A 13,790-nucleotide genomic window follows, 5' to 3' on the forward strand; every position below is an offset into this window, starting at 1 on the left:
TTCTGACATCCTCACACTTCTTCAAAGGATCTTTAATAACAGATATCGGCATTAATCCTCTTTTTCAGAAGAAAACATATCTCGCCGAGTTTCTTGGTGTTCTTCATTAAAGAGTTCATGGCATTCTTCTGTCGTCAGATCCGTTTCAGGTTCCATTATGAACTCTTCGATGTTCTATATTTCTCAGATGTGATTTTTGTTACTCGTTTAGCTGCTTGAGTCTTCTTGATCATACAGTATTTTTCTTAAAAAATGAACTGTGGCCTACTGTAGACTTATAACACCATACTGCCCAGCAACATTAGGCATCTTCTGCCAACTCTTTACCTTTGCTATTATATTCTCACCTTACAAAAAAAAAAAGACGCAAAACTTAACGAGTGCCTACCCAACAGTCTCACGAATACATAAAAGAATTATTTTCTCATAAAAATAAAATGCTGGAATTATAAGGGAGAGTTTTAAAGTTCAGAGGAATACTATCCGATCGATATATACCGGCTTGAGCGTAGATTTCGACGTCTCCCACACTCCGAAAAGTTTCGAATTGTTGCCCGAAGACAAGGAAAGTCCAATCGGTATTCGATATTTTACGTCGCTTCTTCTTGTGTTTGTTCTGTGGGGTGTTCGTTATCCGATCATGTGTTCGTTGTCCGAACATAAAAATCTTTCGCAAAAGTGTTCATTATCCGATTTGTTCGTTGTCCAATCTGTTCGTTAACCGATCACCCACTGTATTTGCAATAACTGTTTTTAAGATACCTTTTTACATTACCATCTGTTGTGTAAATTAAAAAATATGGGAGCACTAGATTTTTTTTTTTAATCTCAAAATGGGGGGGTGGTCAAAATAAGTTTGAGAACCTGTGTGATAGACGGACAATATGAGCTATACGTTTAGGGTCACTGTCCTGCTGAAAGTAAGTCACCATCCAAATTTAGTTTATCTACTTTTTGCCAAAGAATGACCTTGAAAATATTTAAATACATCATTTTGTCCACTGTACTATGAATAAAAGTTTTTCCATATCATACATCCAACCATACACCTTCATACTATGACTCCCATATTTTACTGTAGCTTGAACATTTGCTATGTTAGGCTTTCTTCAAACTAAATTTTTTCCATTGTTACAAATTAGAATGAATTTACTTTTGTCTGAAAACAGCATTTTAGGCTAAATGAATTACTTTTATTTACATGCTCTTTTGTAAAGGCAAGTCTCTTTTTTGCAATGAATTTTACTTATGTATGGCTTTATTCTAACTACTCATGCTCTCTAAGCAGCATTATGAAGGATTCTACAGACATTTTTTGGATGAACCATCTTGTTGAAACCTTCCTTTAGCATCATTTTTATTTCAATTAAGGATGTTTTTGGTTTATTCTCAACTTAACAGACTACCTTTCCCTCTTCTCATTAGAGAAGAGGGAAAGGTAGTCTGTTAAGTTAGTCTGTAAAGGTAGTCTCATTAGAGAAGAGGGAAAGGTAGTCTGTTAAGTTAGTCTGTAAAGGTAGTCTCATTACAGAAGAGGGAAAGGTAGTCTGTAAAAAAACTGAATTGACACTTTTTCAATATACATACATTTTTCACAGCAACAGGGGATATTGCACATTTTGTCATAATAAAGTCTTGCCAGAAGTTGATTGTACAAAATACAATAATAGCTGAATAGTATTTTGAAAAGTTGGATTTGGCACCTTTTGAAAATCAGCTCCTCAATTCTTATAGTAAATGTACTCTTTTTAACTACTTTCTCAATTTCTGAATATGATTTGTTAAAACTATGTAAATTTGTAATGATTTTTTTTCTTCCACTGTTGTTTAAGTGTCTCTGCTATTTATTTTGGTGATAACAGAAAGTAGATTGAAATAACAATAATTTTCACAACTGGTAAGGTTAAAAAAAAACAGATTTCATATATCTACCATACTGGGCATAAATAAAATGTAAATGAAATTGATTTGCATAAATATCATCACTGTGTGAATACCTTTGTCCATTCAAATCATATCTATACAAATACTTTCTAAGTTTACAAAGGTTAAAAGTATGTAAATAATATTTTTATTTATCATATTATTATGTGATGAGTTCATTGGGTTATAATTTTTTTTACTATTAAATTTATACATTATAATTAAGAATTGGATGCATTCCAGTACTTTTGTCTAACACTTTATACACTTTCAATTAATAATAGATATGTAAGTTGATACATAAGTTATAAATAAGAATTTAAAATATTGAAAAATCTTTTAATATATATTGTTATGAATATTTCATGAATCACAAAAAATTTTGCTGACTGAATTCAAATCACTCAATACTAAATAATGCTATTCTAAATATACAGACAGACAATCAATAAATTTAAATGTAATAAGTGTTTTGAAAATAAATAGAAATATATATTTTAAATAAATCAGGAATAAAAATCAGTTATTATTTGATATTTTTAACTTTAATGCAATATAAATAAATGATTTCAAAATTTCTACAAAAAGCATCATCATCATAAAATATCTGAATACTTGTAATGTACTGTACATTTACCTTTCAAGTATTCAGATATTTATACAAGTATTTACATGTCTTTTAAATAATTACTTAAATTAATAGTTATTTAATTCACATATTAAATTTTATTACTAAATACTATTAATATTTTGATCAAATATTGGTAAATAAAACTAGGACACTGAAACTATATGAGCAGATTTATATGGATCTTTACTATGCTTTAATGTAATCTCTTTATTATACACAGTTAATAAAAAATTATTACATTAATTGTTAAATATTGAAATGTATATTGAAGAAATTAATAAGCAAGCAATATGAATAAAATACAATCTAGTCTATGTTCAACAAAAGCAAACAAGTAATCTAAATATTAAAAAAGTGATATTTTTAAATAGTATTAGTTAACAGATTTTAGAATACTGTAATTACAATATTTTTTGTTAATGCATAATCAATTATCTCCTGTAGTAAACCATATGACACACAACTGAAGATCCAATATTAATCTGTTAAAATTTATTTACTGAGCAATTAATTTCTTTGCTTTATTGCAAAGTATGAATGTATACTCTAACAACAATAAATAATATTGTAACTATTAAGTACAGTACAGTATACATTCTAATTTCTACACTATCTCAATTCTTTTATAAATATTTTCATATCTATATCTTAGTCTAATAAAATTTGTTGAAACCTTAATTATTCTTAAATTTCTGAATTGTTTTAAAATTATTATGTAATTACTCTCATATAATATCATATGTTTAATTATAAACTATGTTCATATCTTTCATCTAAGATGAAAAATAGGAGTCAGAGCATCCAAAAAGGGACAAGAGTGAGAATTTTCAATTTCTTTATTTATTAATTATCTCTAATTCTCAATAGTGAATTCTGAATAAGAATATAAAATTATTATATTATTTTTTAGTATTCTGTGGAAGAATTATAAAGCTATTATATATTTATTTTAATATATATAATTATATTCAAAATTACCAGATTAAATTTATACATAACATAAATCAAATTTAATTCTATAACTAAACTTTAGACAATCTAACCTGAAAAATAAATAAAATTACATACAGTAGAATTTAAATAAAGTACAAAAAAGATATTTGTTCATAAATAGATTATGCTGAAAATATGTGAATATAAAGATGCCACATGTTTAATATAATTATACATTGATATAAAACAGCTTTAACATTATTCAAAATTTTCAAAATATTGCAACAAACGTTAAGTTAAATATTATACAGATAACATTTCAAATACATTAGTAATTTACTTTATTGAAAAAATCCAGAATAAGAAGAGCAATGACCTCAAGTTTTTTGGCTTTTAGTTTCTTCTGCCTCATAAAAATGAAAGAAATCAAAACAGCTAATAAGAGAATATAGTAAAAAAGAGCAAATGTCTTAATAAAGTTCCATTCCTAACAATCATCATAATATAACATTGTTTTTATAATTTAGTACCCTTTCATACACACTGACAAAAACCAATAATCTTTAATGGTATGAATTTAATTTTATTTGAGGCTATAAAGTAGTATTCATTATTTCTAAGACTAACAACTGAAAACTTTAAGTAGAACAAAAAGAAAAATAAGAAACTAATATTAAAATTTTCCATAAGTGATATGAATTTAAAAATATACACTAGTAAATAACTTTTAAATCAAACATTTTCTTGAATAATGCATTTCAATAAAACAATTTGAACTAATAATTAATAAATAAACTTTAAAAACCAAAATCATTAAATAAACAAATTATGTAGACAATTGATTCAATTAATAAAATCAATTCTTAATTATCAATTGAATATGTAGAAAATATTTTCAAAATTAGCTTTAAATGAAAATAAAATACTCTGTTATAACAAAATGAATAATTTTTTTAACACTAATATAATTTATAAACAGAATATTCTGCAATTTATTAGAAAACAGTTATATTTCTTTTTCTTTTTGAAAAAGTACTTTTGTTCTTGATTCTGAAATCAGGAACATTATTCAGAAATTTTAGTATAAATACTGATCAACAATGATACCAGTATTTCAAGTTATTATAATAAATTTCAAAATTGTCAAAATTTACAAATAAAATAAATTTTTTACTGCTGATATGTTAAATTTAGACCCTTGCAATCAATATGTATCAATTTAGATAAGATAAAATGAAAAGAAACTATAAACAATTGCCATTACAACAAAATTTTTGAAGAATCAATGACCTCAAAATCTGGACAATTCAAAAAACTTTTGAATAGATTTCTCAAAGGATCTGAAAAATTAAGTGAATTCATATAGTATGAATTAATTCTTTTTGTTGAAAATAAAACACAATGTTAAAGGAAAATAATAAAAATATGTATTTGCCAAACAATCTTTCAAATTATTAAAAATTCAAAAAAATACGCTAAATCTATGAACTTTTGGAACAATTATAATTTTTATAGAATATTTTTGTTTTAAGAACTATTTAATATATGTAATAACATGTAATTAATATATATCAAAATAAATCATTTCAACTAAACTTTTCATTCATTGGCAGCTAACAAATTCAAATGGATAAAGAAATAGTTTCTGCAATACATGCCAAATTGAGTAATACCAGCTTAATCACAATTTCAGCAAAAGACAATATTTTATATAAAATAAATCAAAATTAAAATTATTCATACTCACTGATATCCATTGCTGCATTTGGAGGGGGAAAAGGCAAAATGGTGAAGTAAATTTTAAAATGAAAAAATTAGTTCAAATATGAGGACACTTGCCTCATAAGTCATTCGTTAATTCAGTAGTAATGACTCATAATCATCACGATAGTCTCATTTGCAACTAAATTTTTCCAAATTTTTTACATTAAAAAGTATACAACAATTCTTCTTATTTACTAAAAATAATGCCAAAAAACAAATTTACACTGTTACCAAAATATTCATTTTCATCATTTGAGGTTTCATAATTTACATTCAAAAATGAATTATATTTTATACACTTAAATAGCAAATTTTACAACTAATTTTTTCATTCAAGGCATTATAAAAACAACAAATTTATATTTGTAGTTCTTTAAAAAATATTTTTAATGGCTATAAAATTTGCAAATAACCAACAACAAAAAAATTTAGTAGCAAAAGTAGTTCCTTATTTATTAGCCCAATCCAATCTGCTACTTTCTGTCCAATTTGATAACATGGTGCTTGTGATTTCCTTTTGAATCTTTCTCCAAAATTTATAATATGGGTGTTGTGATTGCTTTATTAGTTGAAACAAATTAATACTAAAACTAAAGCAGCTAAAATGCTTTAGTTTCAGTAGAAATTTGGAGTTGAAAATAGTGCTGGCATATTAATATGGTGCATTTCAGTGCATGTTTCAGAACTATTTGGGCCTAATACTTAAATTAATACTTAAATGTCATTTTCTGTCTTCTTTTTTCATGCTCAATTCAAATACAAAATTGGTGCAACACTGAAAATGCCTAACCTTAATGATATACTGTAATTGTTCAATTATTTTATTAAAGCACATAATAGAAACAAGAATTTGATTTTTCAAATCAATTATAGATTTAGGGATTATGAGAAACAAAAATTATAGTAAAAAAATCTGTATCAGAATAATACTCATAATTATTATAAAGCTTTTATAATAGAGCTGTATTTTTAAATAAAGTTATACCAATAAATTATATTATACAACAAAAATAGAGACTAGATTATCATCAGACAAAATTTGGGGTCAATAACTGATGTTTCTCTTTAGAATATTTAATGGAAAGTCTGATCCTGATATAAATGAACACAAAGAATAATAGAAATCATAAACAATTAAAGATAAAATTAATATTTATTTTTACATGCAAAACATTAAACAACAGGTTTAACAGAAAAGAAAATATCGTATTTAATGAGATTACAGTAAAAGTTACCTATTTTCATGTCTAAATTATTCATGTAAATAAATATTAAATTCTTAGAAACAACAACAAACTAAGGCTAGAAATTTATTTTAGTGAACAATAATTTACAAATGTAGTTTTTGAAAGATTTGACTTAAAATAATGCTATCTTTTAAATAATTTTGACACTATAACATCTGTGCTATCTAGGGGTCTTCAAAACAAAAAGTATAAAATTACAAGACATATTAGACAGGATGTTCAATTAGCAATAACTGAAAAACATCTTATCTCAAAGACAGATACTTTAACTATAAGCAACAGTTATATCAGAATTCTTTTTAATATTGTTTAATTTCTAGTTTATACTTTTGTAATAAAAATTATATATATATATTTATATTAGTATGACCTTTTAATTGAATATTTTGAAATCGACAAGAGCAATATTAAATGTACAGTACCTTGATAAATTTATGTATACTGTATGAAAAACAACTGTACTGTACATATAAATAAAAAAAATAAATTAAACTCAGTGATATATGCAAAACACCAGTTTTTTTGTAATATTTAGTTGATATATATTTTTTGAAAACTAATTATAACGCATTAATATTAAAATTTTCCTTCATAATTCTATTTATATTTTATCCTGCTTTACTAAACTGGGAAAACTACAAATGTTGCAATTTCATCCATTAATTAAGTATACTGAATGAGGTATATACTTCAGTCTAGCATAAAATAATCTATTTTAAAGTCTCATAATTCCGAAACGAACTCGTATTGAAATGAGATCTAATTATAATGTTTCGCATTAGCAGCATTCTGAAATCGATAATGCTACCTTACAAAAATGATTTTCGTGTTCCTAAAATTAAAGCTTGGTAATTATGGAGCAATTATACAGAAATAAACAATATTCAACGATCAAAAATATCCCGCCGGATACGATCGAGAGTTTTGAGATTCGAAAATATCATAAAAAATTTTTGGTTTTCGATAATAAACTTCATCTGGTTAACAGGGTCACGCTAATCCATTCGGGTACAGAGCAGACGCCCGTGCATTGTGATGTGTAGAAGTAAAATTATACCTCTAATTTAATTGTATACAGTTCTATAAATAATTAATTTATGAAACGAAATGCCTTCAAAAACGTCGGTTTCGTTAAGTGTTGAATTTTTACTTGCTGAAAGAGGTTAAAGGTTTATCATGTAGTAGTAAGTGGATAAGAAGTAAATAGTCGAATTTCAATGTATTAAATGTATTTGTATGAAGCAGTGATTCTTTTTGAAAGATTCGGCTGTCGTTGGACTCCATTACGGAACGGAAACTCCAATTTTATTAACAATACACGTCTGTGACGTCACGAGGTAGATGTTTTTCTTTGCTATAGCCAACCAATAGCCTTTGCTATTCTGGGTGGCACCACATCGACGAACAAAGAAGATATCCTGCGCCATTAGTTACTTCAGTCTTTCGTGCTGCCCTTCGCTATTCATTTTACGATTTTTGAAACTGATTTTTTGAAACAATCGTCATAAATTCAATTTTCTTTTTCATTTATAACACATAATTCGTATAATCATTCTTATATAGAGAAATATCTTGCGCTAACCAATATATCATCACATTAATATCAATGGTAATTTAATGCAAAATAGCACTACTTTATCAAATTAACTCGTATAGTAAAAGAAACAGCAAATTCTTTTAAACTTAATAAATTATTTTTATAAAAAAATATTAAAGAATTTAAACTATTTTGGCTATATGATGGCTATTTTGGCTATATGATAAAAGATCCCATTCTTATAATTTACTCAATTATATAATCGAAACAGAATAAACTATGATGCATTTTTATGAATTCGAGTACACAGAAACTGACAGCCACACCTAACAGGAAAACGCACTTACAGGCTGCCCAACACTTCAATTTTGAGATGCTTCAATATGCGTGTAATTACTTTCTTAACAGCATGTTTAAAAATTTATACTAAAATAACAACTTTTATTTATGGTATATTAAATAAAAATGTTATATTTAGCGTTACGGAAGCATTTCTCTTTTTAACTTAGGTAAAAAAAAAATTGTCCTTTATAAAAACACAATACTGTAAGATTCATAAATACACGAGTATACTTCTTACGCCAACTTCGGCATATTTATAATAATGATAAACTCGGATGCAAATTATTATAGTCCCATACCGGAATACGTACAGTACACGTCAATAAAATAATGAAAAGTATTCTATTTCTATAGTTTGACCAAAGTATAAAACACCACGTGTAGCATTGTTACGTGTAAAAGACTCGACCAATCGTTTTGTTTTGAAGATTTACATTAGTTTAAAGAAAACGAATGGAAAAAGAAAAAAGTTAACGATAAAAAGCTTATTTTCGTTAATTTAAAGGTCATACAACACATCACACCGTACAATAAATAACAATAGCAAGTAGAGTTTTGGAACTGTTACTTACCGTCTGTATATCGTCGACCTGCTAACTGGTAGGTTAAGCCTTTCTAACAGTTCCATGGCAGTACACGATGGCGATTGCCGGGCAACCGCAGCTAACAGTTCATCTTCGGCCGGTGTTGTACCCCTAGGCCTACCGATGAACCGTTTACTTTCCATGGTGAAACGAAAACGATAAAAAATGAAGAAGCAACCGGGTTCGAAATCACAAGATCGCCGCCACTTTTGCAGATTGTTAATGGGTCTAGGGAGTGTTTACGGCGACTTCGACCTCGTTTTCAAATTCTCTACCAATCGACTAATCGCGCCTGGTCTGGGTTATACACTTTGGGGGAGGGCCACCCTCTACGATGCGTACACGTCCCCGTTTCTTATTCGTTCGTCTATCGGCCATTTTTGCTTTCTAAATTATCATTGGCTGAGTTAAATCCGATCAGTTATCCTTCCAAGAAGTAACATTTAGGGGAGTCGTAACGGGGGGTAAAAAGGAAAAGACTATCAAATAACACCTTCTGCTCAACGCTTAATGCGTCTAATAAAAAAGTCGTTTTACAAAAATATATTTCGTTTTTAAATTAACGACGCGGCTACGGATTATTATTCATAAAAAAAAACGAGTTTCATAAGTGCCCCTCGAGTGAAACTACGGTACCTACCCCTAAACGGGAAATAGGCCAGTCTACTTAAGAGAGGAGCAACGACTAGGCTAAACTAGTCGCGTTCATGGAATTTTGCCATGCGTAATAAAGCTATCCTCAAAAAAATCATAGAAATCGACCGTACGATCTACACTGCTTAAAACTGTTATAAAAGCGTTAATTCGAGGTTTCACCTTTCAACATTTTTTTATAATTATTTCTCTTAACCAATCGTTATTCGAGCTGCTTTTTAATATTCAATCCTCCAATCAATTTAATTTTATACGAGCTTTAAAAAATGCGATACCCGATTAATCAAAATAAAACTGCAAAAGTCCGTTTAAATTAGTTTCTTAAGGTTATTTTGACGGTAATTTTTGAAAGGTAACTTTCTTTTCTCAATGAATTCAGTCGATGAATAAGTTTTAATACTTTTAACGGAGATTTTTCCGTAAATAAAACGTGTTTTCTTCTAAAATATGTCTAACACAACTCAATATGTCGTTTTGAGTAGCTGCGTTTATTATTTATTTTAATTGTTTTGTCAGTTATAGTTTCGAAAAAACTAGTTTTGCTCTTATTTTTATGGCTGGGAATTGTATAGAAGAAACAAAAGGAAACATATTTATTTAATTACAAGCATAACAGGTGAAAACGCTTATACGAAGATTACAGTTTTCTTTAATTTCCATCTCGACATATGATGACGTCACAACTCTACGGGATAAGAGACAAAGATGGCGCTCCTTGTCTGCCCGTTGGCGCTCGGTCACGTGTGGGTGAATGCGGTTGGTGATTGGCTGTCCGATCCGATTTATGGTTGGCCGCCACGTATTACTTTCCCATTGTTTGGGAGTGGGTTTGACCGGTTATTCTTCGATTTGGCTATAGATTTGAAATTTCTTTTTGTTCTCTTAAATGTAAATAAATATCGCAAGACTAATAGAAGGAAGGCATTAAATTTGGTTATCAATTTTCACTAGGAAAAACATTGTTGAGAAAAGCTAACTGAATCACATGATTTTTGAGGATTTTTTTTATTGTTATTATTTCGTTTATGTTAAAAAAAACTGTTGTTAAATAATTTGATAAGGTTTTTGAATTTTTAATAAATTTTACTTTATTTTTATTCTTTAAAATTAAATTATTTGAAAAGTTATATGAAATAAAACTTGTTATTTGTTTTTTAATTGGACTTTATATTAATCAACGAAACGTTTATAATTAGAAACCATAACAGCTCATTAATTAAATCATCCTGTCCTCATTTTAATGCTATAATAAAGTGAGCATAACATAGGAAATACGAATCATTTTTAAAAACTTTTCAAAGGGAATCGTTAAGCGCATAATGATTCTATTGAAAACTATATAAAACTTCTGTTTATTCTATAATATGATCAATACGCCACGCATCATAATTTTAAATAGATTATTGAGGAATGAAAGATATTTAACAATCAACTTTTGTCCTGTAATAATTATTTAATCAGCATACTGACATTTATAAAAACTCTATTTTAGTCTTCCTAAATAGTGATTTCTTTAGTTATGCCAATGAGAAATATTATTTTTTTTAATAAACAATAAAACTTATATTTGAATTAATTTAATTTATATCATAAAAGTTATTGACCGTCATACAATATAATGTTGTTTTGGCTATAAATTTAACCTAATTCCTAACTTTTTCAGTAAGTTACAATAGAAGACTTCTTAGAAATTATAGATCCTTCCATCTTTTTAATATTATTCTTTAATGTTTAAATTTATTCGTAACGAGCAATATTTTGTAAAACATCAGATATTTACTAGATTATTAACTTTTCAAACATATCTTCATATCAGAATTATATTTTAATTTGATAAATTTTAATGTTTTTCAAAATCTTGTTTCTATTTCATGTCATGATATAAACATTGAGCATAATACGGAATGATTTAACCAGTAAGTATGGTAGTCAACATCACTCTTCTCATCTTTGAGGCATGTACTGAACAGCAGGGCAGAATATTCACATAAGCTAAATAAGCTGCACGTATTTGTATGTAGTTGATGGAGGGAAAGAGAATGTTTTATGTTATAGCTTACGGCTCAACAAGTCTAAGTCCTGACTGCCCAGCCCTGCTAAGCAGGAAGATTTGAATTATAGGAAGCCAATTATACAATTAACTAAATATAATTAAAGTACGGTATATAGCTCATTTGTACACTGTCTAGCATTACATATAGAATTACACAAAGATCATAATTTCAAATATTGCATGGCTTTATTATGGCCTAGCTAAGCTTTGACATTTTTTCTAAGAAACTAGACTTACGAAAAAGAAAATTCTTCGCACCTTTGACTAGGACAACTGTTAATGTGTCATAAAAATCAACAACTACGTTAAATATAAAACATTTTCGCAAAAGTTTACATTAGGTCATATTTGAAATTTTCTTTTATGGTTAAATTATGGTTAAAATTATGATTAAAACAAACATTTATTTCTTGAGCAACAAATACAAAATAGTCGTCATTTATAAAATAAATCAAACTCTAAAAAATAAAAGAAACAAGAATAATCTCTGATTAGAAAACAATAGAAAATTAAAATTTAGTCCTTTTGTCTGAATGTTTTATGATTTTCTCCTTCATTATCTAAATTAAATTGATTGTAATTTATTCATGCATAAAAACACAATCATATAAATAAGGTTCCTGTTATATAATATAGGCACATAACGAGGCATAATATACTGTAGGCAGGCATACGGAGGCATAATATAACAGGCAGGTTATATTATGCCTCCGTAATAAGAGCTCTTAATTAAATTTATTTCATTGGAAATTCTACAATAATAAAATGCAAACTAGAAAAAAACAGCCGTTAATAGTTACTCTATATACTGAACACAAAATCAAACCGTTGACAGCAGGGCGTATTTAGGTTTTTCGGGGCCTAGGGCTTATTGAAGTCCAATGGGGCCCCATTTTTTGTTAGATTAAGAATCTTTAAATTCGGGTTAAAAATTCATTGCTGACCTGACCAATTACGTTACATTGATTACAATCAAACAAATATCAATAATACTATAAATTATCATTATTATTATATTATTAATATTAACTATTNCCCCCTTCAAAAAATATCTCTATATATGCATTTGTGAACTGTTATTTATGATATTTGTAATAATTTTTGTTTAATCACTTTATTTCAACTTTCTTTTTTGCTAATTATGTATTTGCTCGAACTTCGTTAAAACCTCAACTGTACCCCGAACAACAACCAAAGTTGTAGGAGGAAATTCGCGTATTTTACCGATCTAGGTATCTCCCCTTTTCCAAATTTTAATATCGACTCAAAATAATAATGTAATAATAATAAATTTTAATAAAAATTATAAAATGTAAATTGAATTTTGTCATGATGAGTTTGCTTAAATTTCCTTTCTTCTGAGATCGCAGCAATGCGCGACGGGTAAGCTAGTTATTAATAAATTACATATATTATCTAATGCAGCAGTTTCCAAAGTGTGCACTGCAGTGCCCTAGGAGCCACAGCTTTCTCACAAGGGGCACTACAAAATATAAAATTTTCATAATTTTATTTTCATTTTCAATTCAATGTAATAAGATGTGACATCTAGCAGACCCAGCGCAAACCATTAACTTGTTTAGTAATAACTGGTTGCAGAAACCTCTACAAAATGTTTACTACATAGTGTTCTACTATAAATAAATTTCTCAATTGTTTTAGTTAGTTTGTTGAACTTTCTCAGTACTTTGTGTTCATTTATAAACAGCTGTCAGTTTCATGTGATTTCAGTGATGAATTAGTTTGAAATTATATCAACTGAATATTGTTGTGATAAGTCAAGTGACATTTTTGAAGTATTTCTTCTCATATGTATTTTAAAAAATGGATCAGTTTTTACTAAACAGTAAGAAGCATTGGGAGAGTGAAAATAAAGAGAGAACACCATGAAGCTTCAAAGAGGGTTAATAAAATCATGCTGCTTCCCACACACACAAAACACAGAAAAACCCCAAATTTTTTTGCATTTATTGATGTTTAAAGGTTCCCAAGTCCTAGTGTTGCCATCATTTCAAAAATCGCTGACCCGGACGGCAGGTCAGGTTTGTTCGAACAGAAGTTCATAACGCATGTGCAATGTCATTTTACAATGCGAAGAATAACGTGCATGCCGGTTCTAAAT

At 27.8% G+C, this 13,790-nt stretch overlaps 1 protein-coding gene across 1 annotated transcript in view; it reads right to left on the minus strand.

Annotated features, from left to right (window-relative positions):
- Window positions 1–9,428, minus strand: part of LOC111617813 (histone-lysine N-methyltransferase SETDB1-like) — a 97,540-nt gene extending 88,112 nt beyond the window's left edge. The window contains exon 1 of the mRNA XM_023359118.1: window positions 8,950–9,428. Coding sequence (XP_023214886.1) covers window positions 8,950–9,104 — 155 coding nt within the window. The 5' untranslated portion in view covers window positions 9,105–9,428. The remainder of the gene's footprint in view (window positions 1–8,949) is intronic.
- Between the last annotated feature and the right edge of the window lie 4,362 nt (window positions 9,429–13,790).

The sequence above is a fragment of the Centruroides sculpturatus genome, unplaced genomic scaffold, assembly GCF_000671375.1.
Source record: "Centruroides sculpturatus isolate CEXI.00-Female unplaced genomic scaffold, Cexi_2.0 scaffold1291, whole genome shotgun sequence".
In the NCBI taxonomy this organism is placed as follows: domain Eukaryota; kingdom Metazoa; phylum Arthropoda; class Arachnida; order Scorpiones; family Buthidae; genus Centruroides; species Centruroides sculpturatus.